Below are 27,855 nucleotides of genomic sequence, written 5' to 3' on the forward strand. Positions count from 1 at the left end.
TCCAGTTTGTCTTCAGTGCAAAGCCACTGATTATCACCATTTAATTAAGGCTTCACCAAAAAGAAATATATAGTACCATCTTTAATAGCTGAAAATTAGTACACTCCTTTCAGAACAAATGGTCCATGAGTGACTTTTGTGTTTCTACCATCAATTGTCTTCCTGAACAAAGTAGTATCTCACTGGTGGCCCTGGCAAGTCTTCCTCTCCATCAGTCTCTGGAGCAAATGATACTGTCAAATCCACATACTTCTTATCAGCTGATGGTTTCACAAGCTTTTGCATCCTATAAAGAAATGAAGAACAGTTCATAAATTTCCTTCTAGTACCAGGAGGATAGGCAGTGGGAACTCAGGGCCAGACTAGGAGGAATTTCACTGCCAGCAATATGCACTGGCCCAGCATACTAGACCAAGTTAAAATAGAGAATAAGGCACCTCTCAATTGCACACCAAATCTGTTCCTCCAGCTGTTCCTCCACCTGAGCTTCAGCAAATCATACTCCATTTTCCTGACAGACACAGCCCTTTAAAGTCTCAAAGTGGTAAAAAATCCTGATACTCTCAAGAAGGCAGCTTCATACCATGACTTGGACTTCATTACATACCCCACTCATTCAAAATTATTTATACAACTGTAAGAGAAAGCATATAAGCAATGTTTTTGGAGACAGGCTGTAAATTGTCATCTTAGTATGCCAGGCACTCTACAGTTCAGCAGCTCTTCTATCCCCAGGAATCTGAAGTAGCTTGCTCATACTTCTTTGCCTGATACCTACTGGCAGGCCTCCAAAACAGTACTGATCAGTGCATCCACTTGCTTCAGCGAAGTCTGTGAGCACTGACTAGCACACACTTCACAGGAGCTGTAAGGAACAGATTTTGAGCTAAAGTAGTTCAATCCACAGTTGTAAGGCAGAACTGAGCATGGGTGAGATCTGGCTGTTATTTTGCAAAGGCCTTCAGTCAAAACCCAATGCCCTGCCTTTACATCCTGCCAAACTGCCAGGGTGAAATTCCTCAATTTCCTGTCTGTAAGCAGCATTGCAAAGCCTTTGTAAATGTAATCATTTTTAAAAGGGCTAAAGTGATGTAGAATCTCAAGCAATTACTATAATTGAACAGACTTCCAGAAATCTTATGCAAGCAATACATTATTCCTTCAGAGCTAAGTTGTGAAATATCAGCATTAATTTTAAGCCAGTTTCAAAAGTTTCTAGTAGTCTTGTTCTGCTTGAACCATGGTACATTCTTTTCCCCCAAAAAATTACTGCCAGACTTCTTTAGCGTTCTCCTTCTGGTATTCAATAGTTAAAAGCAGCATTTTGCAAGTCTGCTTTCCTCATCACAGAAGTTAATTCACTTTTTCTTTTTTTTTTTTTTTTAGAAGAGAAAGAAATTATCCTTTTTTTTTCTGAAGTATTAATAGCTAGAAACCACTCTGAGAGAAAAATACTGCTGTCATGCATGTATTACATGTCCTTTTGATAAAAGCAATGAACATAATTTCTATGTGCACTTGCATCCCAAAATCCATTTTCCAGTTATACTTACGTCAACTTTAATCTTTTAATATGGCCTGGCATCACAGGAACATAGAGCATTTTGACTCCTTGTACAACCATAGTTGGTTCAATTCCGTATTTCTCCTGGAATTCACAAATTGAAACTGGTTAAAAGACTAGAACAGCTGCCCAAACCAGCGATACTACTGCTGCTAATACTACAGCTAATTACTCAAATCCATAGGATTCAAACCAGAAAACCTGCTAATGCATGGATGATGACAAAGTTTTATTAAGATACATTTGGGCCAACTGAATTAACAAGGAATTTGAAAACAGGCTTGGATGCCTTTACTTAGAGACATGCCCATTGAAATTAGATATTATTAAAATTATTCTGGTTTGAACAGTAACTTTATGGAAATAAAAAAGAAAACAAAACACAATTAAACAATCCAAAATAAGAAACTTCTTTCCTTTTGTCTGGTATTAACCTAGGACAGTAGATAACTTACTCTGACAGCGTTTATGAAGTCCGACAGAGTAAAATCCTCTTTCCCATAAATTGTCCACCTGTCCCAAATGGTAAATGATATCCCATTTCTGTTTTAAAAAGTGAAAGATTGTTACTTTAGAACGTGAACTCAGTCATTCCCTTTAAAAGAGTGTTGACGAACTGCCATGTCTTCTTGGCAGTGTGCTGTTTGATCTTGAACAAAAATCTCTTCCCTCTCTGCTGTCATTTCTCCAGCCCTCTGACCTTGCTAAGCATAAGACACAGTAAGAACCTCTAAGTAAACATGGTATCTGACAGCGAAGTTACTGAGATTTCAGACCTACTGAAAAATAGCTCTTGTATTGAACAAGATGCAAAAGCATGCCCGGGATGTTTCCTAAGATCTATGCCACACATCTACTTTTCTCTAAATTTTTCAAGCCTCACAAGTAACAGGTTCCATTGAAAAACAAACTAAGCCTTAAAATTTTTAAAGGCTGTTTTTAAAATTAGGACGGATTAATATGGACTGCATTTTCCAAACAGGAAATTCTTGGGCAATGCATTATGGGACATTCTTGGCAATATTACAAGGATCATTAGCACCTCTAGCAGTACACGGTAAGTGGATATAGCAGAATTTGATAGCAAGGATGAAGCAATTCATCGTCTTTCAAGTGTAAACAACTACCCTTGAATATCTAGAATACTTAACTGGAGAATGGCCATAAGCTGTTGTTCCATCGTAGCTCTGCTATGTGAATGCATAAGGCCTTAATGTGGATATCTGGATTTAATAACTATTCAAACTTCACACTTTTTGGAATGGTTCAGCAAGTTCTAAACATCAATTAGTAGGTTTTCCTTGCCCTTCTGCCATTGTCCTTCCTACCTGATTTCCGTTCTTCTTACTTCAGCGGTTTCTGTAAAGACCATTATGGGAATGGCTAGGTTCAGAAAACAGTTCTTGTATGCATCAGGTGGGTAGCCACCCACAACTTTGATGAGTTCCAGTGCAACCTGCAGTAAATTAGAATTTACTCATTAGATTTTAATGTCATCAAGTTTAGTGTAGTTTAGAGGCCAGCCAACTGCCAAGGAATTTGTTAATGAGATCAGCCTTTGTCCAATCAGCAGAGTAAAAAACATCGAAATGCAACCCACTATGCCACTGAAATAAATTCTGCAGCAGCCAAGAGAAACACTTAAAACATTCAAAACTGTTCTTAATGTAGTACTCTTTCAAAATTTGGTTTATGCAATCTCCACAAAGCATTAGGTTCTGTTGAGATGCAACGTGAACTACTACAGAACAGATCCTTTCTACTCTTGGCAGTGGCATTCTGATGGAAGTTAGTATTAATGGCTGAAAACAAACCAAAATGCTGAATTCCAACCCATCTTTTTGTGCTGCAAATCAAAAATAAAAGCACCAAAGGCTCACCACGTTAAGCAACTTTCCTTTTTGACCATTCAGGAGCCACTCCAGCAGCCACACTCACACCACCAAAGACTTTCACTGCTGGGACTGAATCCCCTTCACAGTGGGTGGCTTCTCAATCACTGCCTCACTACTCATCCCACTCTCACAACCAGACAAGGTTTCCTTGCTGGCTGGACCCTGAGTTCATTTAGCAGGAGTCTCAGATTTCTGGTTTCTTTCGGTGATTTTATCATGGTAGCAACAGAGTAAACTCAAGCTGGTGCCTTGGAGTAGGGGTCCTGAACAAAGGACTGCCTGGGCTTTTGTACCCTCACAGTCTCTGTGCTCAACAGTCCAGGATCTTCCAGCCCAGTCCTCGGCTTCTGCTGTGTCTCTGAGTGTCCGATCACATGGCCTCAAGTCCCTGTGCCCTTTGTTGTGCAAAGGGTCAGCATCAGTTCATGACCTCTTGCCTGAGGCTCCCACCCAGAGCTCAATCTTCAGCTGGCACTACAGCTCCACACTGAGCTACCTGTACTATATTCCTCAACAACCACATCTAGAACCAAGCATGACCTTTGCTACTGGTACATAAGAAATAAATCCATTTCTTCAAATGAGCCTCTGTCAGGGCAGCAGTAATCAATACCCAGACAATAGCAGTTTTAGGCAAGAAGCAGTAAGAGAAAGAAATACGCAATTTAAAAATCAATCTCACCAGCCCTGATACTGCAGCAGTTGCTGTTGCAATGGCAGGAATAATCTTTCCAGCAATGCGCTTTGTTTTGAACCGATCTGCTGGTTCGATGTTGTACATCTTGGCTCGCAGGTTTGACGCTGCTGTTACGAAATCTATGTGCCCATTACTATCATCATCTTTCTCAAAGGAGATGGGCTTCATTTGCAAGTCAGCTGCTCATAAAGAAAAAAAAAATCAAAAATTATTATTAGAAAACTGAAGATGTCATAAACATAATTTAAAGGAACTAGAACGTTAAATTACAAATTTCACATCCTGTAGCTTGGTACCTTTCTTGTTTTCCTATGCTAGGAAATACCACTTACTAAAAGTGAATAATGAATAATCAACAGAGCTCTGTAGTTTTACTTTCCTTGCACCACCAATAATAGATTTTGAACATTCCTATGGATGTTTCTCATACACCCCCACCTCAGTAAAGCTTAGCTTATCTGCAAAAAAAACCAAAATATGGACTCAGTAGCATTGGACTCAGAGTTTTGGGTTGACACTCCATGAGATGAGTTAGGGATAAGGTAATCTTTCTCCTGGATTTATGGGTTAAAAAAGTTGGCATGTAGTTGTTGCCCAGTGACCTCTTCATGTGGGCAGGCACAAAAATGGGATGTGAGCATCCTCATTTTAAATCTAAAAGATGCTGAGAACGACTTGTAACAGTCTTTACAATTTAGGATCATCTCAGATTGAGACCTCTAAGTAGTGACTCTCAGCCTTCTCATGCCAGAATCACTTGGGATCCAGCCACCACCCTTCTCCTCCTTAAGAGTTCAATTCCCCGCTGCTGCCTGCTTGCTGTCATCAGTGTTGTAATTACAAGCAAGTGTAACAGAAAGCCCTAAAACTTCCAGGAATCTCAGAAATACAGACCCATAGGGCAATGTCAAGCAACAGGAAAAGGTATCTGCATGGCACTTCAGAGGTGCCAGCTGATACAGAGGTATCAGCTCTACTTCTTGCAGAATTCCAGAACTGCTTCATCCAAAGATCTGAATGTCACTAGTGGAAAATGCAAACGTAGGATATTACTAAACTATGAAGCTGGTTTGCACTACTCACTTTCCAGAGCTTCGTTGGATAGTATAGACTTCTCCAGCTGGAAAATAGCATTTCTTTCATCCTCACTGCTGACGGGAATATGATCTGGTTTTCTTGCAGTTTCATCAGTCTGTACAACCTGCAAGTTTGTGCAGTGCTTGAGTAATAAAATGCATAAACTTCATACAGCGTAAGTGTCAAGTGTACTAAATTTCCTGTCTTCCTTGCAGGCTTTCCTCCCAGCTCAAGAGAAACATGGATTTACTGGACCAAGTCGAGCCACAAGCTCCTAAGAACATTAAAGGACAGGAGCATCTCTCATATGAGGAGAAGCTGAGAGAGCTGTGATGGCTCAGAGTGGAAAAGACAAGCATCAGTGGGATCTTATCAATGTGTACAAGTATCTCATGGGGGAGAAGTACAGAGAGCATAGCCAAACTCTTTTCACTGTGGCCAGTGATAGCACAAGGGTACAAACTGAAGCACATAAAATTCCCTATGAAACATAGAAAAATACTTCAAAGAAAAAGAAGCAAACAAAAACATCCCAGACAAAACTGTGAGGACGATTGAACACTGGCACAGTTAGCAGGGAGAGGCTGTAGAGACTCTAATCCCCTGCCATCCCAGCGCCGAGATCCACGTTCCCTGCCGTTGGACATCGCTCTGCTGCTTTCCCACTTCATCCTACTACCTCCAGACACTCTGCCGAGCACCACGACCGACACCGTGAGGGGGAGTCGCTCCTCCATCCCTCTCACCCCTGGGCCGCTGCCACCATCACCCAACCCTCTTCGACTGCGCGGGACCTGCCCTGCCCACAGCACCGGTAACTGAGCGCAGGGAAAGAGGGCCTTGGCCAAAAGGGACTGGAACTGAGCTATACTGTTCTGTTTTGTTGTCAATTTTTATAGCTGTTGTTGTTTCTGCTATTTTGCCTTGTTAAATATCAGTAAAGAATTGTTACTCCTATCCCCATATCTCCTGTCTGAAAACCTCTGATTTGAAACGATAATAATTAGAAGGGAGGGGGTTGCACTCTGCATCTCAGGAAAGGGGTTCTCACCTCTCCTTAGAAAATACCTGTCTTTCAAACCGAGACACACACTTACTTTGTTTGAAGGTCTAAACTCTGGTACCTTCACAGATGAAATAATCCCCAAAATGGTTTCCTCTGACAAGTCCTATTATGGTTTTGAAGAAAAGCAATTAAAATTCACATCAACTAAAAAAAACCTGCATAAAAAGATTGTAAATACAATAAGATTTCAAAGATTACTGGACCCAAAAAGTCTCACAGATATTCAATGATGTTTCAGCCAAACATCATCATTAAAACACCAAGTGACAATTTGCCACAGCAAACCAGAGCAGTGTGAAGTGCCTAGCACTTGAAAACTGAACAGAAGTAGAAACCTGACTTACAGGAAGGTCCAATTAGAAACAAACAAGAAAAAACAAAGGCTAAGCAATGCAGAGGCTGTAAGCAGTAAAAAAAAAAAAACCAAACCCTATAGCATAGCTAAGATACTTAATTTTTTAAAAGCCTTAAAGAGATTTTCTTTCAGTTCAGTAGTGATATTGCATGAAAATAATAATTTCGAAGGTTCCGTGCTCACTGAAAATATCCAAGATACTACTCATTGCTTCTCTAGGTTAGGGATTTAAATAAGGAAAATAAATTTAAGCAGCTGCCAAACAGCCAGTGCTGAAGCATAGATTACTGTAAGAATCACTTGAATTGGCTCTTGAAAAGAACTGGCCAAAACTGAAGACTAAGTTAAGTTAAGGGAACAGTGTTACAGTCTGGATTACCTTTTCTGTGAAAGGAACACAGTACACTGTTGCAAAGAGTTTTGCCGTGCTCACGATGAAACCATAGTGCCTAAAGAAAAAAGCATTCTTTTTGGGTGGTTGTTTTTTCTACTTTAGCTGCCCAAAGGTTTGCAATCATGTTTGAGATCTTGAACAAACATACTGAGAAACAGAATTTCCATCCTTCAGTGTACACAGTACAAAACAATACATTTTGAGTGACTCAGAAGTTGTCCCCAATACGAAGCAAATTTTGATGAGTGGAGTCATAAAACTGCATCTCCTTAACGTCTGTAGTCAAGAAAACAATTACAAATGCTCACATGACATCAATATGATAAAAAGTTTAATCTCAGAATTACTTAGATATTTACCATGACGTCAGTTTTCACTAAAACTAAAAATGGTGATCCATTTTCTCAAATCAATTGTAGATATACAGCAGATAAAAACTTTTTAATCCATCAACCACATGAATTTTTTAAATTATCTGTAATACCCAAGCCATCTAAATCAGACCCAAATTGTGATGAACAAGAGAAGTAGTCTCTTCACTAGGTCATCTGGCACATCCTGCATTTTATGATGCAGACAGTGGGGGCAGGAAGGTGTGACATCATCAACTCAATAATTCTCCAGCTATGTAAGACATGAAGTGGGTTGTTCTAAGCCATTTCACATTAGATGTCAGAACAGCATCCTCCAATCCCATGTCAGTGAAAGTTAAATGATCTGCAGTGAAAGCATTTGACAGCTCACCAAATCTGCCACTGGGTAAGACTGTGCACTAACACCTATCAGTTCTAGTCCAACTTCCAAGACTATAAAGCCACTGCCTTGCACTTCCTGCTGTGAGTTTTATAGGATGCTATATAATGCATCTGGGACAGTACCATACTTACAAAGGATCATTAAATTCAAACTTCACAGGGAAAGGAGGCCTCTTTGGTGATTGCCAAAACAAACCTGGTAGGAAAACAGACTTTAGACGAAATCCTAAGGAACCAGGAGCAGCAAAAACATGACATATGCCATGAATTTTCAACAGGCATAAAGGGGCATTTATACTTACTTCCATCTTTCAGTCGCGTATCAAGGGGAAATGAATGAAGGAGCTGAAGAGCCTAGAAGAAAAGTCAGAGAGGCTTTAGTAATTTGTCACATAGATTGGCTTGATTTAGTGTGGTCATGTCAATCTAGCTGAAGTAATTTAAGGAGTTAATAAAATCATGAAGTACCTTTGTCATAATGGACAGCTTAAAGACAAGTACTACTAGACAGAGTGCTTGCCCATTTCATTCACAGAACAGAGATGACAGTCACCTCATCTCTACAAAGCTCAAGCAAGGCATTTAATCCAAGAAGCAAAGCATTCTCCCCCATCTTATTGTCACTTCAGGATTTTTGCATATGTATTCACAATTTGGAATGCAGTATGTTCTCAATGTGACAACTACCACCAAGGATCCTGTATTCTCAGGAATGTTTATTAATCCACAACATCCCAATCCCATCTTTCCTACAAAATTACACACATACTTTAAGTGACACTGTGGACCAGACTGTCAGAATGAATGGCTCTTATTTCAGAAAAATCTTTGAGAAAATCAGGTTATGAAGGCGAGTTCAGTAAATGGGAGTTTAGCGTGGGAAACAAAAACTCACAGCCTAATAAAAGACATCTGATAATCCTGATACTTTGGAAAACACTGGAAAAATGCCGAGAAAACTGCATGAAGACTATAGAACAGAGTAGTTAATAGTAAGAGTGAGTTAATACACCAGACGTAGAAGTGCTACAGTAGAAAGGGATGCAGCATTTTTAGGTTTCAAATATAGTTTGTTATTTATGAAGAGATGGAATTGAGTGCAAAGACTTGGACACCTCTTTATTAGGACCACCAAGTTTTCTAAAATCTTCATCAGTCTACTGCTACCTCATTTATAAGTCTTACCTACCTTATGGCTGAAATACTTTTCAAATTTTACTCTTGCTAGTTCTACACATTGAGTCCAACTTCGAGGTCTTCTACTGAGAGTTTTAATAACATGAAAACAGCCTTCTAAGCTCTCTCCTGATTTTATTCTCTAGATGAAGAAACATGAAAATGTTAAAACAGACAAGATTCCTTCTAATCCAGTCAAACAGTAAATATGTTTTTATTAATCCATAGGCAAGAGGAAACAGAGGTTCACTTCATCAAATATTATCTTTTATGCGCTCCTCTCCAGTGTGTTTTTTTCCCCATTTACTTTCACCAGCCCTTTGGACCACAGGCTATTACAGACTCACAAGAAAAAGTAGTAAACAATTTTAATCTAATTTAATACTACTTGAACTCACGTCAAACTCAGTCTTACTTTCATTTTCCTCAGCTAGTTACACATCAGTGTGGCACATACTAGCAGTGTCTTAGCTTTTCTGGTATTTCTACATCGCGTACAGAACCCATGAGCTGGAGAAGCTTTTAATTATGGGACACACCAGAAATACTGTTCATATGCTAAACTAACGACTTGGCTAAGTAAGTCTTCAGGTTTTCTGAAAAAAGTCAGCAACTAACCCTAATTTCACTGGCCTTAAATAGAAACAAAATCCATAAAGCAGTTTAAACCCTCTATTTTACCCTAAGGCAACATTCCCTTACCTGTAAAACTTCCTCTGCCGATGGATAGGTTTGCCAGAACTTGTTAAACAACGAAGGCTTGTGAGAAAATGAACTTTCAAACTGTAAAATAAAAAGAACAAATGTGGCATTCTGCAAGAAGTATATCAGATGCCCACCTTTCCAAACACACATGGAGTTGTGCTGAATGCCAGAAAGCTTAATCCATTACCTTATCTCTTGCCCATTGTATTGTATGCTCAATAGCAGCTGGGAAAGACTTCAGGGTGCAAAAAGGTATTTCTTCCTCTGGTGGATCCCGCTGTAATTAAGGAGGGTTGCATGTCAATACAGGCTTATCCAGGTTAATTGCTAATAATAGCACCAAGAACTTGTGCACTACATAAGCTAAAAATTCCACTGTTATAAAACACAAAGTGGTTTTTATGCTTAGAAATCTGTTTTATGAACACTGGCTAGAATTGTCAATTCTTCTTTATGAGGAATTGTGTAAACTCAACACTGGAAAGCAAAACTGAACTATGAAACATAAGCAACAGGTGAAATTGTCAGCTAGCTTTTCCAAGATGTACAGCTGGCATTCACGTACACTTTCAACATGAAATATGCCCTGTCACTCAAGGCCAGAAAAACTTCTTTATGGACCCTAACAAGACAGCTAGAATGCTCAAAATGCTCTCTCTTTGGCCACATGGCACTCTTTCATGGTGTTCTCCACAATGAATTTCTCCACAAGAACTTAAAACAGAGAGATACTGCAGGTAATGTCTATCAGCAACAGAGTCTGAAGGTTCATTTTCCCCTTTCCCATTCAAAGAGAACTGTTATGTATGCTTATAAAGAACTGCTCAAATTTGTTTCTGAAGAAAAACTCATGGGAAACAAAAGGAAGTAATTATTTCCTAACAGTGCTGTTCTTCAGCAGCTCAAATAGGCCACTTATTTTAGAAAGACACATAAAAATGATCAAAGAATCAGAGGGCATCATGGGACAAGCTACAGAAGGTGAGCGATGGTCTTGAAAAACTTACATGACTATTGTAGGACTCTGTCAGATGGGGCACAATAACTTCTGTGTGTCCTTTTGTTCCCATAGTTCCAGAGTCTATAAGAGGACGCAGGTTTGCTACACAACGACTGACATGGAAAGACACAGACTATCAGAGCACAGAACAATCTTTACATTCTTGCCTTGCGAACAACCAGAGTTGTCTCTATGTACTTTCACAAGAGTGGAAAGCTTACACCAAACTCAGGAAAAAAAGAGATTAATAAGAATTATTCAGGTTAGATCAAGATAGACCATACACCTCATCGTATGTGGATTATGAGCATTAGAAATTATTTGTAAATGTCAATATCTCTCCTTTTAAATTTAAAAACATATTTTTATGCTTAAATAATTCAACTTTAAAACTGCCAGAATATTCTCATCCTCACCAGAAATTAACAGTTGCCCTTGCTTCCCTTCCACCCCCTACCTATCAATATATCTCCTGGCTTCAACATTGTCCAAAGCAGTCACAATCACGTCTTGCTTGGTGTAGAATTCATCGCTGTAAGTGTTCTCAGTGGCTGGACAAACTTTATTAATATCCGAATCAATCTTTATGTAAGGATTGATGTTCAGAGTTGCTTCTGCTGCAGTGTAGCTTTTAGGTTTCTGAAAGCATAAATACAGAGATCAGCAATATGAAGATAAAGAACATCAGGGACACAGAAATTCCGACTTCATTTACTGATCAGACAAAATTCGCTGACAAATGTTACTATGCAAAACATAAAATAAATGACATTTTTAATCATATGCCTCCCTCGCTGATAAATATCTTATTAATCTAGTTTTATTTTTTATTTTAAAGTGCTTAAATGGTTTATCAAGTAACTGAAACTGAGTTTCAGTTTCAGTGCTGCCTCTCATAAGAATTTCTTCTAAAGAAGGGAGCTCATGACTGTCTGAGGATAAACCCATCAGTAACTCTGTGTCTATGCAGCACAGACATCAAGCACCTGTGAATAATCACATTACTACAAGGTATTTCCCCCACAAAATCAATTTCAGAACCTAAACTGAAAGAGAGTTCTTCCTACCCGACACTTCTAGCCATACCACAATTATCTAGGGATCAGCACTCAAGCCTGTGGCTTCTAAAAGCTTGCAGGGTTCACTTTGCATTTATCTATCCATCCAAAGTGCAATCCTAGATTTGTTACACATAAACAGGAGGCAAAAAATTCAACTGTTGGGTTTTGGGCAGATGAAACCTTTTTCCACATTGCTGTCAAGATTTAAGCCACCTTCTTTATTTTGTGCTGTGTTTGCAAGTATGGGGATGTTCTCTCTGCTTCTAAAGAACAAACAGCTTCTATGTTATGTACATGTTGGGCTTTTTCAAAACTATTTACCAGCTTAGTGAAAACTGAATTAAGTCAGAAGACACCAACTTTGGTCAAGTGCCATCAGCAGCAGCACTATTGAGCTCTATTAAGAACACTTCTGCCAGCACTGTCTATTTTCTGTTGTTCTATTTTCTCCAAATTTCAATGGCATAGTAGAGCATTTCTGACATAGTAACCCATGGCAGGCTCTTACACAATACAGTACTCATCCAACTGTCAAATTCGAGAGATTTCATTAGTCAAAAGCACCAGTACAAATTAAGATTAGACAAGACAATTCTACTCAACTGATACTAGTGATGAGTTGGATGCCACTGGAGTTCTAGGCACTGTTTAAAAAAAACCCTAGATATCATTAACAGCCTTTAAGTATTTTCTGGACAGAAGGACAGACACTCAAGTTCAGCTCTCTGTGGGGACACAGGGCAGGGAAACACAATAGTCCAGAAAATTTACTCAATAAGAAAGCCTACCTGTATGTGATGAGGTCGAAAAAGAAACTGCCTGTTCAGATTGGATTTCTCTATCAAATCTGGATCTGTAATTGTAACCTAAGTCAGAAACGGCAAAATGAACAGCTGAAGTCACAATTTAAGTGTAACACTGAGCAATGATCTTGATGAAACTTCTATAGACACTTGGCAAAACAAAACACTGCTATTGGCATCCACTGTGGCTAAAGCTTTGCTTATACTGACTGACTAAATTTTGTTTTAAAATCAAAATATAGCAACACTGCTCCAAGTATTCTAACTGCATACCCTTCTATGCCAAGGCCACTGTATCTTCTGCACAGAGATCAGCATAAAATAAGACACAGGCTTTTAACAATTTTAGTGGTCTAATTATTTAATTCTTCCCTGTCACATTACTTCTAATGAGAAGTAAGGTTAACAGGTGACTTACCAATCCTTTGTCGTGCCCAGTACCAACACCAAGAAGTGCAAAGTTTTTCAGCATTTCACAGCCTATCGCTCCACAGCCAACCTAAAGAATTTTACATTTGCAGAATCAGAAATATAAGTGGAAACCACAAAAACAAGTCCCACTGCAATTCTGGACCTTTTATTCTGCAGTGTCACATATTAGAGCTGCCCTCATGTATTTTGAGGACAGTGGGCATTAGCTGTACCAACAAAACATTTGCAGACATTGTAACAGTGTCAGTCATACTCACCAAGAAAACATTCAAATCATGGAGCTTCTGGCACAGAGAATCTCCAATACAAGCCCTCAAGGCATCGTATCTATCTCCCCTATGCAGGCACAGGAGACAAAAACAGGAGACTTCAAGCTGCTGTTTATCATGGTAGTGCCACTGATGCCAAACTGCACTTTGACATAAACTAAGAAAGTCAGACTCTATAATTCCTGTTCATCCCATGCTGAAATAGGACACACATTCTTAACCCCAAACCTGTCTCTCGAGCAAACAGTACTGAATTAACTTTAAAAGACATCTGTGCCTGCTAGAGACTCAGATGTGAATAGTACATAAGCCAGCAGATTGTAGTCATATTTACCGTGGGAGAAATTCCTCAGAGCCCACCTTCTCTAGAGGTGTTACAATGTCTAACACATCGATATATAGCTGTAAAAAAATGAAAAAAGAAAAAAATCCAATAAAAACCTGTGAAAAACATTCATGTTATTTTAATTTTAAAACTAACTACTTTGTGTGAACAACAGTCTAGAAATTTAGAAGCACTAAGTTTTACTGTCAGTGGAAGACTACACAGCATCCTGGTACCCTACAGTTCACTTCAAAATTTTAGTGGACAGGAAAAAGCACTTGGGCACAGAGGGAGAAAAAACATTCACTCAAACAGGTGAGCTTTTGACTTTGGACAGGCATGTTACCCCTCCATAGGTAACTATGAAGATTGTGACTTTTTTTTAATCTAACTGATACTCTGACATTTATTCTGAGAGTTTGAAAGCTGTGCTCTTATGTACAGTAGTGTCAGCTGGTATCTGCACTGTATCACACCTTTACATCCATGCAGTGACAAGCCAATGCTCTTTTTGCTCGTGTGGAAAAAACAATGTGCTGTATGAACCCCAAATACAAAAATTTTAACTAAAACTGGCTGTTTTATTGTACACATAAAAACACCACTTTTTCGGGTTTTTTTTTGCTCCATGTTATAGAAGTTGTTCAGGTTACTCTGATCATACAGCATTTACACACAACTGTCCGTTCATAAGATAGCAAAATAACCATCCAAAAAACAAGACAGCCTTACCCACTGCTGCAATGGAGAAAATTTTCCTGTTACTGCTTTCAGGACCTCCTGGCTAGCAACACCACCCACTGCTGCAGCCAAAGGAGGTAGAAATCCCTGAGCAGTCCTAGACAGCCATTTCACCACATCTCCATTCACCCGAGGCTGAAAAGTAAGACACAGGAACAGGTTTACCACTCACTGAACAAGTCAGTGTTTGATAGTTTCACAGACCATTATTTTTCAGTAAAAGACAGATTATTTCACTCTGACTAGCAAAAAAGTTTCCAGCCAAGACAGATCCACTATATATCCTGTATTTGTCGTATGCATTTGTCTAAAACCTGGATTCAATCGCCACAGGATCAGCCCTCGTGTCAGGTCAACATTCAGTTAAACACATGCTGAAATCCCATTCTATTTCCTCACATGGCCTTCAGACAGCCCACTGATCCATCTAAAGATGGATTCAAAGGCCAGAACAAGGACCAACAATTAAAGCACGACCTTTAGGCAAGTAAATGAGTACATAAAGAAGTGACTCATAATGACAATGACTCCTTACTCACTTTTTTTTCCAGTGTTTCACTTATAGACATGGCTATTTTCAGCATTTCCTCGGCATCTTGAAGGCATCTAGACACCAGGGTAGAAACAATAATGATGACTTAAACATTCCAGAGTTCTTCTAGAAACACAGTCAATGGAAGAAAAAAGCAATGGATACAGTAGGAAGTTTGGAATCTCACATTATCCTTAACAGTGAGCATTCAAGATGTACTTCTAAATGTTAAGGTTAGCTCAGGAACAGGAGTCTCAATGGAAAAGCCCATGTGCACGCACAGTCTTAAGACTTATACTTTTTAAGTAATTTTGTCTCATTTAACTCAAAATTACACACATCAAGAACTGCAGCTGAATTAAGAACACTGAAAATTAAACCCAAATCAGTCAGATAATTTTTTTTAAATCCATGAACTACAAGATAATTCAGGATCACTGAAACAAACTTTCCATATCAATCCCACATTGGGATCGGTGTGAAAAAACTAGAACAGAGGCGGCCTTCCTCCAGAAGTATCTTCTGCCTATCTGGGCCCAGAAAGCGTCACTGCTAATATTGGGAAAGCCTTGTTACACACCTAGACATACATCAGGTAACATTTTTCATCTTCCCATTTTTACGTGGTCTATCAGGTACCAGACAGGAAAGTACCATGCTGCACAGCCAGCCAGTAACTACACAAAAAGGAGAGATCTGTCTGATTCAATGCTTAGCAAACACAGAACTGCTGCTTACCCAATGTTTGGTCTGCGACCAAAGCTCTCCTGGAAGTGGTTCAAGGCAAGCATGGCAACATGGATCTGCAAAGGTGCCTGTTGAGACAACAACAGCTGTTGATCAGTTACAAACTAGAGAGAAATGAAGTATATAAAAACAACTATCTGAACTCTTCTGTTACCATTTCATTTCTTGTCTCTTAAGTACAATGCTCAAAAAAGTTTTAAAATAACATTAAAAAGTGAATTTGAAATACCGTTTATTAATGTTTTTTTAAAAAGCATTGCATAGTAATGCAATGCCCTTCACACGCATTCAGCATCCACTTCAAGTAAGTCCAAATGAAGACTCCCCAAAAGAATTTAGAGCTGAAATTGCAAAGTGTGGTAATCTGCTTTTAACGAGTCATTATAATGCATTGCATTTTGCCAAACATCAATAACAAAGCGTAGCATTAAGGACAAAAAGTAGAAGTTATATTATTCTAAACATAGAGCGACAGATTACAATCCACATATTGTTGCTATTAGAGCACTTATGCCCAAATCCCCACATGCTAATTACCTCAGGCCTGCTAAAATCTGCAACAACGCATAATGGATTTGTTATCTGCTTCTCCAGCTGCTCCTGGAAAAACAGAATGACAACAACACACTACTTAGGAACACAACAGCCACTGCTACCTGATAAAACAATACTCTTCCTATAGAGATTAAGAAATAAATATCCTTTCTCACTAGCATTGCCAATGCTCTCTTCATTATTCATGCCACGCTAGATGCAAAAATAATTATCTACTGCAAGTTCTATCAAAAATGGTTAGAAAGATGTTTCACATCCTAGTAGCAAGATTCATCTTTAAATGGGTGTGATTTTTGGTGCTGTCCTGTGCAGAGTCCCAAAAGCTGGAGTCCATGATCCTTGTGAGTCCCTTCCAAAGGATATTCTATATCCTTTCTATATCTAGAAAACATATACGTGCTGAACTCTGCTTCGAGTGCTCAGAGAATTAATGCCTGAGAATCCAGCTCTGTCAAGCACACACTTACAAAGTAACACATCTTGGGCATCTTCACTTGCATGGCTATGCCTCCATGCAGGTAAGGCTCCATCTCTGATGTATCACCAATGCTGAAGGAATAAGGTGAGACCACTGAAAAGAGAAGATATTAAACTGACAGATAATTCAAAGTGTCATTGGATGCTACAGTTCTGTATTCAACAAAGTGGCAGTTTGTGCTTCAATTTTACATCAACCTTGTTTTGAATGCATAAGCGAAGCTGATCCTCCTAACAGGATTAATAGAAACTGTTAAAAGGACAAAGTATTAGTTTCACATGATCTGTTATGAAATGAGCTTTTTTAAGTGGCAGCAGATTTAACAAGAATTCCGATGATGACGACAGCTCTGTAACAGAAATGAAATCACGTTTAATTTTCTTTAGACTGTGCACAGCAGTGTTCAGTATTAACTGCTCTGAGTAGGATTTTAGCCCTGTGATGAGAACTACAGGCAATCAAAAAAGACAGCTGAAGCATTTTGTCACATCTTGCCCCTCATACATGGAAGCATCATTCAGGCAAGGCAAAAAGACAGAAAAATTGTTAATTCATGGAAAACAAAAACCAAAAGCTAAGCCATGAATAGGAGGAAGGCACTGACTGCAGGATCAATTCTAGCAAACTGCAAGGGCCCAGAGGAAACAGATTCAAGCACATGTTTCAAGGTACTGGTTTTTTGTGTCAGACCACAAAACAGTTAAAAACAACCAACCAACCCCCACCCACTTGTGCCTCTCTTCTGCTCCAAACAAACAGATATTCAGATCTGGGTACTGGAAAATTCCACAGCATCCAAAAGGAACCAAGTGGAATGCCTTCAGACGTGCATGAAGTAGAATAAAGCAGGGTAGATATAAACCATGAAAATAATTCCAAAAGCATTCTTAGAATGCTGTCAATGCATCCTGTACACTTAAATTGTCACTCAAAAAAGCTACAAGGCCAACAGTGGCACACCAAGTGGCATCCAAAACTATGACACAAGAAGAGGCATTATGGGACCCTCCAAATACCAAACCAGTTTCATCAGCAGAAGAATGATGGTCAGCTCAGAGGCTGCCAACTAAATTGCACATTTTGAGCTGAGCAATTCCACTGGCTCTTTAAGTAGCAAGATGAGTTCAGGTAGACTTTACTAAATGGAAAGCCCATCAAAACAACACCAGGAAGACCTCTGCACCAAAAAGTAATTTTTTTGTGCAAGTTCACTGGAGGTCCGCACAACCCAGCACTCCTCTGACTATGATAACTAACACTGCAACGACTAAATCAGGCCAGAAAATAAGTACCTTGCAAATGAGTCAACAGCAGTTTACCTGTTATTTGATGTGTGGATCCATTCAAGCATGACATTCCATTAACTTCCCGAAAGGTTAAGAACTGTCCTGTTTCAAGCCTGTGTGGATGATTTTCAAGGCAAGTGACAATACCAGGATTTGACTGAAATAAAAAATGGCAGTCAGCAAGGAAGAAAGTGTCTTGTGCAAAGGGGTCGCGTTGTATTGCAGGCACACAGCTTTTTCTCTGCTGAAACTGCAGTCTCTAATACTTTTAGCATCCCATTTCTGTCACAGCAAGACAGTCACCTATGACAACTTTTTCAGTCCTATAATTTTCAATTTAACAGTGTTTCTACAACACAAACTTTCATTTTCACTGTTTCCAGTTCTTGGTATGTTAGCAAACTGCATTTCCTAGTTCTCAGCAGTCAAATCCACTATTCTGTTCTGAAATAGCAGAAGACTTATCCCACTTTTTCAAAATAAAAATAGTCCCCATGTGCAAATAAATTTTCAGAGGCATTAAAAAACAGTCATGTGTATGGTTCTTATTACTCCATGTTTCCTTTCTGTGTGATCCTTAGAAAGGACATCCAAAATCATTCTTGCAAGTTTGGAAGCTTAAAAAGTTGGACAGCATACAGGAGAAACACAGCTTCAGCAGCTCACAGACAAGCTGACAATTGCAGGAATCTCAGACTATACCTCATCCTCTTACAGGATGTGATGCCAACCTGCCATGCACACAGAGACCTCACTGCAGTCTGAACACAGCTCATCAAGACCTTGTGTGGCATCTCAGACTGTAACCTGGTGGATTTGCAAGCAAGCCTGGCCTATAAAGTCTCCTCTCATTCATTCCTGAGTCCCCACGGTAAGAAAGATTTCACTTAAGTGGCATAGAACTTAATTACAGTGGCCACATTCTCTGTGGACAATGAACAACAGCAAAGGAGTTGACTGGAGAAAATCTGCTCTGATTTTGGGACACAGTGCCACCTTGACCCTGTCTACAGGACAAGAACATCCACTTGATGGTAGTGAGTTTTAATTCTCATGAGTTTTACACTTCAGAGTGGAAGAAGATACAACTAAATTTAAGTATCAGATTATTAAACACAGGACGTATATACAAATATATATTCATTCCTATATTCATTACTTGGCAGGTAATCAGCACAAGCCATGAAGCTGTGTACTCCTTATGTAATTAATGAGAACAATCAAGTCATCCATTTCCTTTTAAAGACACCAAGGAACAGGCTACCCAAATCATCATATCATAAACATTAATCCAGACCAAACCAAACTTGTTGTACAACCCCTCCTAGATTGGTTATTATTATATCTAGACTGGAGATAGGACAAAAGACTTCCTGCTGGATGAGTGAGCTTACTGTCTGGACTTCCGGAACTAAAAAAAGGACCTAAAGTAATTTCTCTTTATAAAACAGTAATACAAGATTAAATGGACATCCTAATATTCTGTGTTGGAAGGACTAGCAATAATATTCCCTTCTCATTTTCTCTGCTTTGGTAGGTTAAAATAACCTTTAAATTTCTTTTCAAAATATGCTCTCGATCCCCTTGATTATTACAGTAGCCCACCTGTAAGTGCTGCAGTTTCTTATAAAAAGAGCTCTTTTCACACCTATTTGCAGGCTTCCTTAGAAGACTTACCCTATTCCCACTCCAAAGTTACATCCTTTTCTTTCTACATCTCCACATTTCTTTCTCTCACTCTCTCCCCAATTCAAAAAAATCAGTATTGTATGTTACATAGTAAGTAACAACCAGGTGGAAAGGGTAAGAATCCTTGAAAAGTAACCAAAGTAACTTTGCTTTTTCTATAATGCCAATTCCAAATTGTTTAGCAGGCTGCTCAAGTGAAGCATTCTGACACTCTCCTTTTCAGAGTCCTTTTAAAAATAGTTAAAGCAACACAATGACTTTTATTCCTTACTTGTGTTATATTTGAAATGAAGATCTCTTTTGGCTCCTCTCCTGTTGTATCTAGCACTTCAAATTCATCACCAAAGTCACAAAACAAACGTGAACATACTCCATACACATCTGCACTGATGAACTACAAGAGAAAGTAAAAATCATGAGTATCCCTAAAACAGCACAAGCCAAAGATACGATGCCTCACAGTGGACCTTGTCGAAGGCCAGCAGGTTTAATTCTACAGTGGAAAACTGTTGTGTACTCAGGCCACTGACTACACAGCACAGTACTGACAACCGACCTTAAACCTGCAGGAGCATTTCTGAGCCCATTCACAACACAAGAGTAACAACATTACTACACAGTGAAATGCTGTCATTTCTACTTCTCTTACATTCCGCCTCAGAATGTCCTTCAGTCTCAGCACATTCTTTCCATTTTGAGTTAACAGTGAAAACTATTTAACACTACTGCTTTTTAATTAAGGACAAAGCTGTGGTTACTTGTGCTGGTATCCAGATAATACTAGTAGAAGCACTGAATTCCCAAAACTCCTGCTGCTCCATCAACATGCCATCTGCATTGACTTATATACCCCATAACCAGCCTTATCCATTTTTTGAAAGAACACCCTGAGGGTCCAGAATGCCCACTGTACAGGTTATTCATGCATTGCGTTTTTTTATTACCTTAATAGGTGGTTGCTGAGCATGACAGAAGTCATTAATCTTCTTCTGCAGCAACAGACTTACTTCAGTCAATATGACACACTATGAAGAAGAACAGAAATATTTCTAAGACACTTAAAGTAATCAGTATCTTCAGGCTATGGGAAAACTTAATACCTAGAGTAAGTTTCTTAGGTGTCCTGACTCCTATCCTCCATGCTTAAGAAAAAGAGTACTGAGTAACTTTTCTCATTAAAGCAGAACCCCACAAGTTCTAGAAACAAAATGAGTAAGAGTAGGAACAACAAATTCTCAGGTTTTTGTTTGGTTGGTTGTTTTTTTTTTTTTTAACTGCAGCTGTGAAACTAAAAACCTAATTAGAATATTTAGCAAAACAGTTATGGATAATCTCAGCAAAAATGTAGATTTTGAATTTTAGGATTAAAGCTAGCAAACAAATACAAATAATACTCATCAGTGCACACCAAGAAGTCTGCATAGGCTTCCAGTATTTGTGGTCATAAAATTGCAGACACAGAATTTCTACACGCATTCCTTTAATGCCTAGGACAATACTGGATTTCAAGGCACATGCACTGCAACCCATTCAGTTACAAAAGGCCTGCTGTAGCTGGGACATTCAGAAACTGGGTGTGCTTCTATGTAAAACACACAGTACAGATTCCCCACTCAGACTGAGCCATGCACACAGGTAGGAGACAACTGACTGAACAACTGCAAGTGCCCTCACTCAGAGGGCAGTTACATTTCCTTACATACATACATGAATGACCTAACTATATAGCCTGAGTTTCTGCTGCCTAGAGTACAGCACATAGAACGTATGTAGAATATCTGTGCTATGTAGCTGCAAAGAAAGGTCACGGTTTCACTTTCAAAGATAAACATGTGTACAGTGACCCCACTTAGCTATTTATATTATACATATATTTATATAGAATATATATATAAATACAATAAATATAAAAATAAATATTATATTTATATATTTATATATTAGCTTTTTTCATAGCAAATTCCATAGTAAGTGTACTAAGAAAGCGATGGGAACACAAACCCACTGTTTCAGTCTTGAAAAAAACAAGCACAAAACTTCATGAGTCCAAATACAAGATCTATTGTTCTCTTTACATAATCTCAAAACATACTTCAAAGTTCTTCATTCTATTTACTTACATAAAAAATCCAAGTTGTATGCTCAACTGCTTTAAGAGTGACATACCTGGTAGTGCTTTAGGAAAGACAGATCTGTAGTTTCATCTAGTGGCACAGTTGATGCTGCTACATCGACATATGGATTGAGTTCTGCAATACGAGGAAGTGTGGCCTCAGCCCTGAAAGAAAAGCTATTTTCAATTTTTTAGATATCTACAAAATTGTATTTTCAGTACAGAACTTCATACTACACATGCCCTACAAGACACTCTCACAATGTCTCCGGGCAAAAACCAACAACTCAAACACTTCAATTCCTCGCAGGTCTGAAGAGAACTGGTGTGTCCAATATCCCACAGGACTCACAGATGGTCTGCTGTCATGGCTGTTATCCAGTCTTGTACAGGTGGCTGAGAAAGCCCAAGGAAGAAATGCATGCTGGTCCCACTATTAAATTTTCATTACAAGCAGTAACAGTTGTGACTGAGAACCTCAGTCCCAGTCTAGACTTCCTCTAATAGCTACCTGGGCACTGTACTCACAGCCAGCAATTCTATAGAAAGGGTTTAACAGGTAACTGATATGTACTAGCAGCTCTTGGACAACAAAGTGCTGTTTTTGATGCTGATGAGACTGTCAAGCTCAGTCCTCTCTCACTCCAAAGACTTCACTAACCTGTTCCTTTGACTGGTAACATCATCTTCATGGATGAAGAAGTTGATCCCCAAATCCCATTTTGTGCAGCGCTTGGTGTCATGAACTGTAAGAGCCTAAGAAAGTTTGTCAAAAAGCATTTGCTGGAAGAAATATACAAGGTCACAGCACCCAAAAATATGGATTAAGCCCCACATAAAATACTGGAGGACTAACACTGCAGAAGATTTAGCTGCAGCACATATAAGAAAAAGCTCTTCCAACCTCTTTCCTAAGAAAACTCTTACTGTTTGAGAGAGCAAAACACAACTGCAATGTACACCTCATTCAGCATTTTCCTCCCAGTTTGCAGTGATTACAGATAGCATTTAAATATCAAGGATGATTTTTGCCAGACTGTGATACAGGGGCAATTGTGATCCGAAAATTAATGGACTCATTTGAATTTTTTCTTTTGGAAAGCTTCTTGCAAATAAAATTAATCACAGCAGCACAAAAGCAGCTGTTGGAATAAAACACCCAACCATTCTAATGCCTACACAAAAGGATTCTAATAGATGACAAAATAAGATAACATATTTTGAGTAGTAGACCATTCCATTTAGGAGAAGCCACTTTGTACAAAAGGATTCAGTATCTAATCAGCAGCTGGCTAAAATATTTTATGAGCTATTTCAGAATGCAGTGGACATTAACGTGAGATTCTGACTGTACCACTAGAACATCCAGATTACTGAAAGTTTTCACCCCTAGGTTCTCAAATGTCTTGCAACTCTTCTACTGAAAAACAGATTAATTAGCTAGTAGTGTTTTGCCTTTTTCTCATGCTTACCCAAGAATACCCAACAACAGAATTGTTTTACATACCTTTACCCCAGCCAGAATGATGTTTTTGGCTGAAAAAACAAAAAGCAAAAACAGAGAAAGAGACTATTGCAGGTTACTTGCAAATCTGTAACTGGATAGTTATTCAGGTAAATAATAATAGTATTTCGTTGTTAAGAATTTCATACCTTAAGGGTTTTTTCTCTTTTACATTTGGCTCAAGCATTCTACAGCACCCATGAAAGCAAAATAACCTAAGCAGGGTTAAAAAGACTCTCTATATTTGTCATTTGTCAGCTGTTCATCCCACAATTGTGATTACAGAAATAGTAATGACAATAAACTGCAAAACCCCATGACTATCTTCTGGCATCTGTTGCAGAGAACCACTACAGCCAACTGAAGGAGTAATAGGCATGAACCAGCCAAAACAATGAGGAGCTCATGAGGAGTAAGGGAAATTCTAAAGGAGTCTCTTGTATCAGGGCAGTTCTGTTCTCCTACACACCCTCCCATTTCACACATGGGAAAAATTTGGGCTATAACTATTCCTATAATACATTCATTGATACTGATGCCTAAAGGAGTAACTTGGATTACCTACCCTAAACTTTCACCCAGGACACAAGATTTGAAATGTTGTCCTAGTAAAATGAGAACTTAAGTCCAGGATCCTTCCTGCATCTGCAATGTTAGTAATATGCATCATGCACACATAAATTCACTCTGATAGTTCAGATATGCTTACTGTATTTAAATTTATGGTTTACAAGTACTCTGGGATAGTATGTTTACACACACTTGTGTCTTCTTAAATAAATGTTACCTAACTTACCAATCTCTACACCAAGGCCACCTACACCACTCAGGAACACATGGGACTGAGCCATCTTCTGCATTGCTGTGTCTCCAAGAACATATCTCTGGCGACTACAGCAAAGACAAATTCAGATCAAAGCAAGATACAAACAAAATCAAGCATATTAAAGCAAGTCAAGAATTCCTAGTCATTAAAAAACTTTAAAAATTCAAATATTTATCATGCAAACATAAGATTTGCACTCACAATGTATACAGCAAAATGGATTTAGTATAGACCTTGTCAGTGCCAGGTTTTAGAGAAGATAAATAAAATTAAATCAGTACAAAACTTCTTCATGGCAAACAAAGTTTTTGGAACGAACTATTGAAGATACAAGCATGCAAAAGAATTTCTTTGTTATCAGAAATCTTCAAAACAGAGGGTGACACAGCTTTTGTAGTCAGATCTTGAAATCTGGAAGAGTCCTAACTTCCAACTGTACAATTAAACTCTACGACTCTAAACGTCACCTTTTTCAACAAGGAAAAGAACAACTTTCCTGAGGCTACTGCCAAAAAGTAAAGTGACACAACACCAGAAGTATTGCACCAAACTAAAAAGAAGTCTTATTTGTTCTTCATACAAACATTTTTTAATTATTTATTTTTTTATATACAAAGAAGCGTTTCATCCCACCATGCTTTTACAGGGATACATTTGTCCCAGTAGAGACTTTATGAACTATTACCATGCCAAACGATCTCAAGACACTCCCAGCTAACAAATTAAAACAAAACTAAACCAAAAGAAATAATTTTTTTTTTTTTAATCTACAAAACCCCTCAAAATCCAACCCCTTGAAGTCTGGAGGGTAACAGAGATATTGATGATGGGGACTGAGAAGCACAGCAAAGGATGAGGGATGAATGAAATTACAACATTACTGCATGTAAATGTAAATGTTCCTGGAAAGTCAGGAGCAATGCTTAAAAATCAGATAATCTTACCTATATAAAGAATCATCAATTTCCATAGAGTCTGCTGCCATGATTCAATGTGATTTATTTACACTAGAAGGATTACAAAAATAAATGAGCTGGTTATGCTAGATGCAATTTCACAGCTGGCACCCCCTCCCTGCCCCACTCAGTTCTTCATTAAAGGAACTGAAATATAGAAAAGTGATGTTACACTGGAATCACTCTGAACATTAAGAAGCCTGTGGAACACCACAGCACCTGGGTAAGGAAAATACACACCAGCCAGAAGGACAAGAACCCCCAAATCTTCAATAAATGCCTTCAAAATACAGGCATTCAATTCCTCACTGAGGAAATAGAAGACTTACTTCTCATATTTGCCACAGTTAGATTTACTGAAAGAGCAACTTAATTTTATATAAAGAGCTCCAAGCTAATCAACTTGGGTTGATCACTGGGCTTTTTGAAAAGAAGACAGAAGAACACTGAATGGCTAGAAATTGGCATTTATGCTACATTATTTCTGTTAATTGAAAACCCTTAAGAAACAAGTGTTTCAGCTAACTCAAGAAACCAACATCCAAAGATCTGAAGTATTGCAACATTTAACTAAGACATTGCAGTTAGACAGTTTGATAGGATTGTAAGAAAAAAACATAATTTGTGCTATTAAGGCCTTTGGCTATTAACAAGTATGTTTTCATTGTTAAGTTCGTGATAACTAGGCACCAGGATTAGGAACAAGCTGCCCCTGGGCACCTTGTTTCCTACTAATGCATACTGGGAACTGGTGCTTCCTGAACCTGGCAGGTTGACTGCCGCCAAACACAGGATGACCAAAACAGACCTCATGTGTACTTCTGTAGTAGTGATAGCAACTGATGTTCTGGGTCACATATCTTACTTCAGCTTTCTACAAACTGCCTTGGAAACTACATATAGCTGCCAATCCGCTCTCTCCTGAGACTGAAAAGTAAGAGCCCAGATATATTAAGGACTTTTATTTGAAGAGCACAGATATACCCTAAAACAGCTTTCAAACCTGCCCAAATTCGAATTCCTGTTCACTGTTCAGGTGACTTCGGCAAACGTTTTAACATTTCCGAGGCATGGCACCTGCAATCTGTCACAACGTGGTGACTACAGCATTCCGACCCAAAATTAATCCTTTTGGTTTTTAGAAAGCACTGAAATAGCACAGCAAGGGACAGGGTTATATTGGATACAGGCCACAAATTTCATCCACAAAGCTCTTCTATAGTGTAGACACTAATTCCTATACTTCTGCTAGCACTCAAGGCAGTCAGCATGAGGCAGCTCCATCACAGTCCACACCACCAGCCACTTCAGTGCAGCTCCAATGCCCTTGATACCACATGGGCTGAAGACAAGCAATGACCATTTTATTAGAGCCAGATCTCAAGCCAGAGTGCAACACACGACATCTTACAGTCACAGGCTTCAGTCCCTGCTTAAATCAGGGTCTTAATTTCAGCCACTGCCTGAGACACAAGACTGGAAGTCCCCCTCAAAGCAAACCAGCATCATCTCGTAACAGACCACAGCTGTTCTGCTCCTCCACAATCACTCTCTACAAACAGCACAGGCACTCTGGGACTACACAACATAAAAGGATTGTGGTACTAAGATGGGGAAAGTGATCCACTCCCAGATAAAAAAGCTCAGCTTCCACTGCTGTGGTTGCTGACAGGCATCTCAACCTCTATGCCCTCCCAAACAGTCTTTTGTAAAGAACTAGGACGTGTGACCAACTGGCAAGAGAAACTCAGCCACCTGTTTCACACAGACTCATTTGACAGTAGCTCTTTCAATATACTTTTTAATTCCTCATTCTCCTCCTACAGTCAGTTATAGCACTGAGATGCTGCCAGTGCACCCATCAGGGAGTGAAAAATACCTCCTTTCCACAAGGAGGATTTAATGGTGATGCAACTGTAGAACAAACTTGGTTAATGTATTTCTGCATCCAAGAAATTTCTCATTTTTGTTCCACCAGTATTGAATCTGTTTCAAAGAAATGCATGTAAAAAAGTCATTCTAACATTATGTCCTAGTTCTTACCAGAGGCTCAATGTTTATACATATATGTCTGTTTCCTTTTAAAAGCCAACACTATCAGTTTTAATATCAGCCTAGTATTTAACTGTTTAAGTAATTTTCCTCATTTTTTAAAGCCTTAGCTGCTTGCATGACATAACCCAGAGACAAACCGAGAAGCTACATGTTACCAAGAAGGACTAAGATGCTCTGAAGAGCAGCAAAGGCACAGCGGAGCTGTAGCGGTGTGCTGGTTTCACAGTGTTCTTACCTCCGAGTCAGCGCAGGCTGAAGCAGTGTTAACTATTAGCTGTTCAGCACGCTGGGACAGCACGAAGGCCGGGACTCATCCCACCGACCCGGAGCTTTCAGCAGCTAATCCCAGTCGATGCAGGCTCCCTGTTCAGTAGGCGGGGAAGAGAGGGGAGAGGAGGCTCAAATCCAGTTCCTGCTCAACCGGGCTAATGCGGAAACAGCGACACCTTGGATCTGCAGCGGGGAACCCCGACAGAGCCCACAGGCTGCCTCGGAACCACCCCGACACCAGCAGAGCCTGGCGACTGCAGCCGTTCTCGGGGCGCTCTCGCAGCTCTGGGCACCGCCACCCGCCCGCACCACCCCGGGCTCGCCGTGCCCCACCCGCCTCTGCGGCCCCAGCCCTGGCGCCGCCCGCTCTCCTAACTCCACAGCAGCGTTGGCGCGGCGATCCAGGCCCAAGCGCAGCCGGCGGCGGCGGGGGAAGAGGCAGGAAAGGGGTGGGAAGCGGCAGCGTCGGTGCCGCGGCGCTTCCCCGCCTGCGCCGACATGGGGGGCCGGGCCGAGCCGGTGCCGCCCT

General features: G+C 39.5%; 1 protein-coding gene across 2 annotated transcripts; it reads right to left on the minus strand.

Moving 5' to 3' along the window:
- On the minus strand, positions 1-27,855 carry UBA6 (ubiquitin like modifier activating enzyme 6). Of its 2 annotated transcripts, none has more exons than XM_088163793.1 (34): positions 27,703-27,855; positions 27,292-27,419; positions 24,990-25,052; positions 24,016-24,110; positions 23,223-23,251; positions 22,377-22,471; positions 21,769-21,880; positions 20,547-20,627; positions 19,874-19,996; positions 17,947-18,070; positions 16,617-16,720; positions 16,132-16,194; positions 15,586-15,662; positions 14,855-14,921; positions 14,307-14,450; positions 13,584-13,651; positions 13,238-13,316; positions 12,967-13,047; positions 12,534-12,611; positions 11,142-11,323; positions 10,692-10,797; positions 9,872-9,961; positions 9,682-9,762; positions 8,993-9,121; positions 8,106-8,157; positions 7,936-7,999; positions 7,034-7,103; positions 6,331-6,402; positions 5,240-5,357; positions 4,142-4,335; positions 2,893-3,020; positions 2,020-2,107; positions 1,554-1,648; positions 1-286 (listed from the first exon to the last, which is right to left on the minus strand). In XM_088163793.1, the coding sequence occupies exons 3-34, from the start codon at positions 25,028-25,030 to the stop codon at positions 151-153; spliced, it is 3,066 nt and encodes a 1,021-aa protein (XP_088019919.1). In that variant the 5' UTR covers positions 25,031-25,052; positions 27,292-27,419; positions 27,703-27,855; the 3' UTR covers positions 1-150. The 2 variants fall into 2 exon arrangements, with proteins under 2 accessions (XP_088019919.1, XP_088019920.1); XM_088163794.1 differs by having other exon boundaries at positions 27,660-27,785.

Source organism: Sturnus vulgaris, chromosome 4 (genome assembly GCF_052056855.1).
Source record: "Sturnus vulgaris isolate bStuVul1 chromosome 4, bStuVul1.hap1, whole genome shotgun sequence".
Taxonomy (NCBI): Eukaryota; Metazoa; Chordata; class Aves; order Passeriformes; family Sturnidae; genus Sturnus; species Sturnus vulgaris.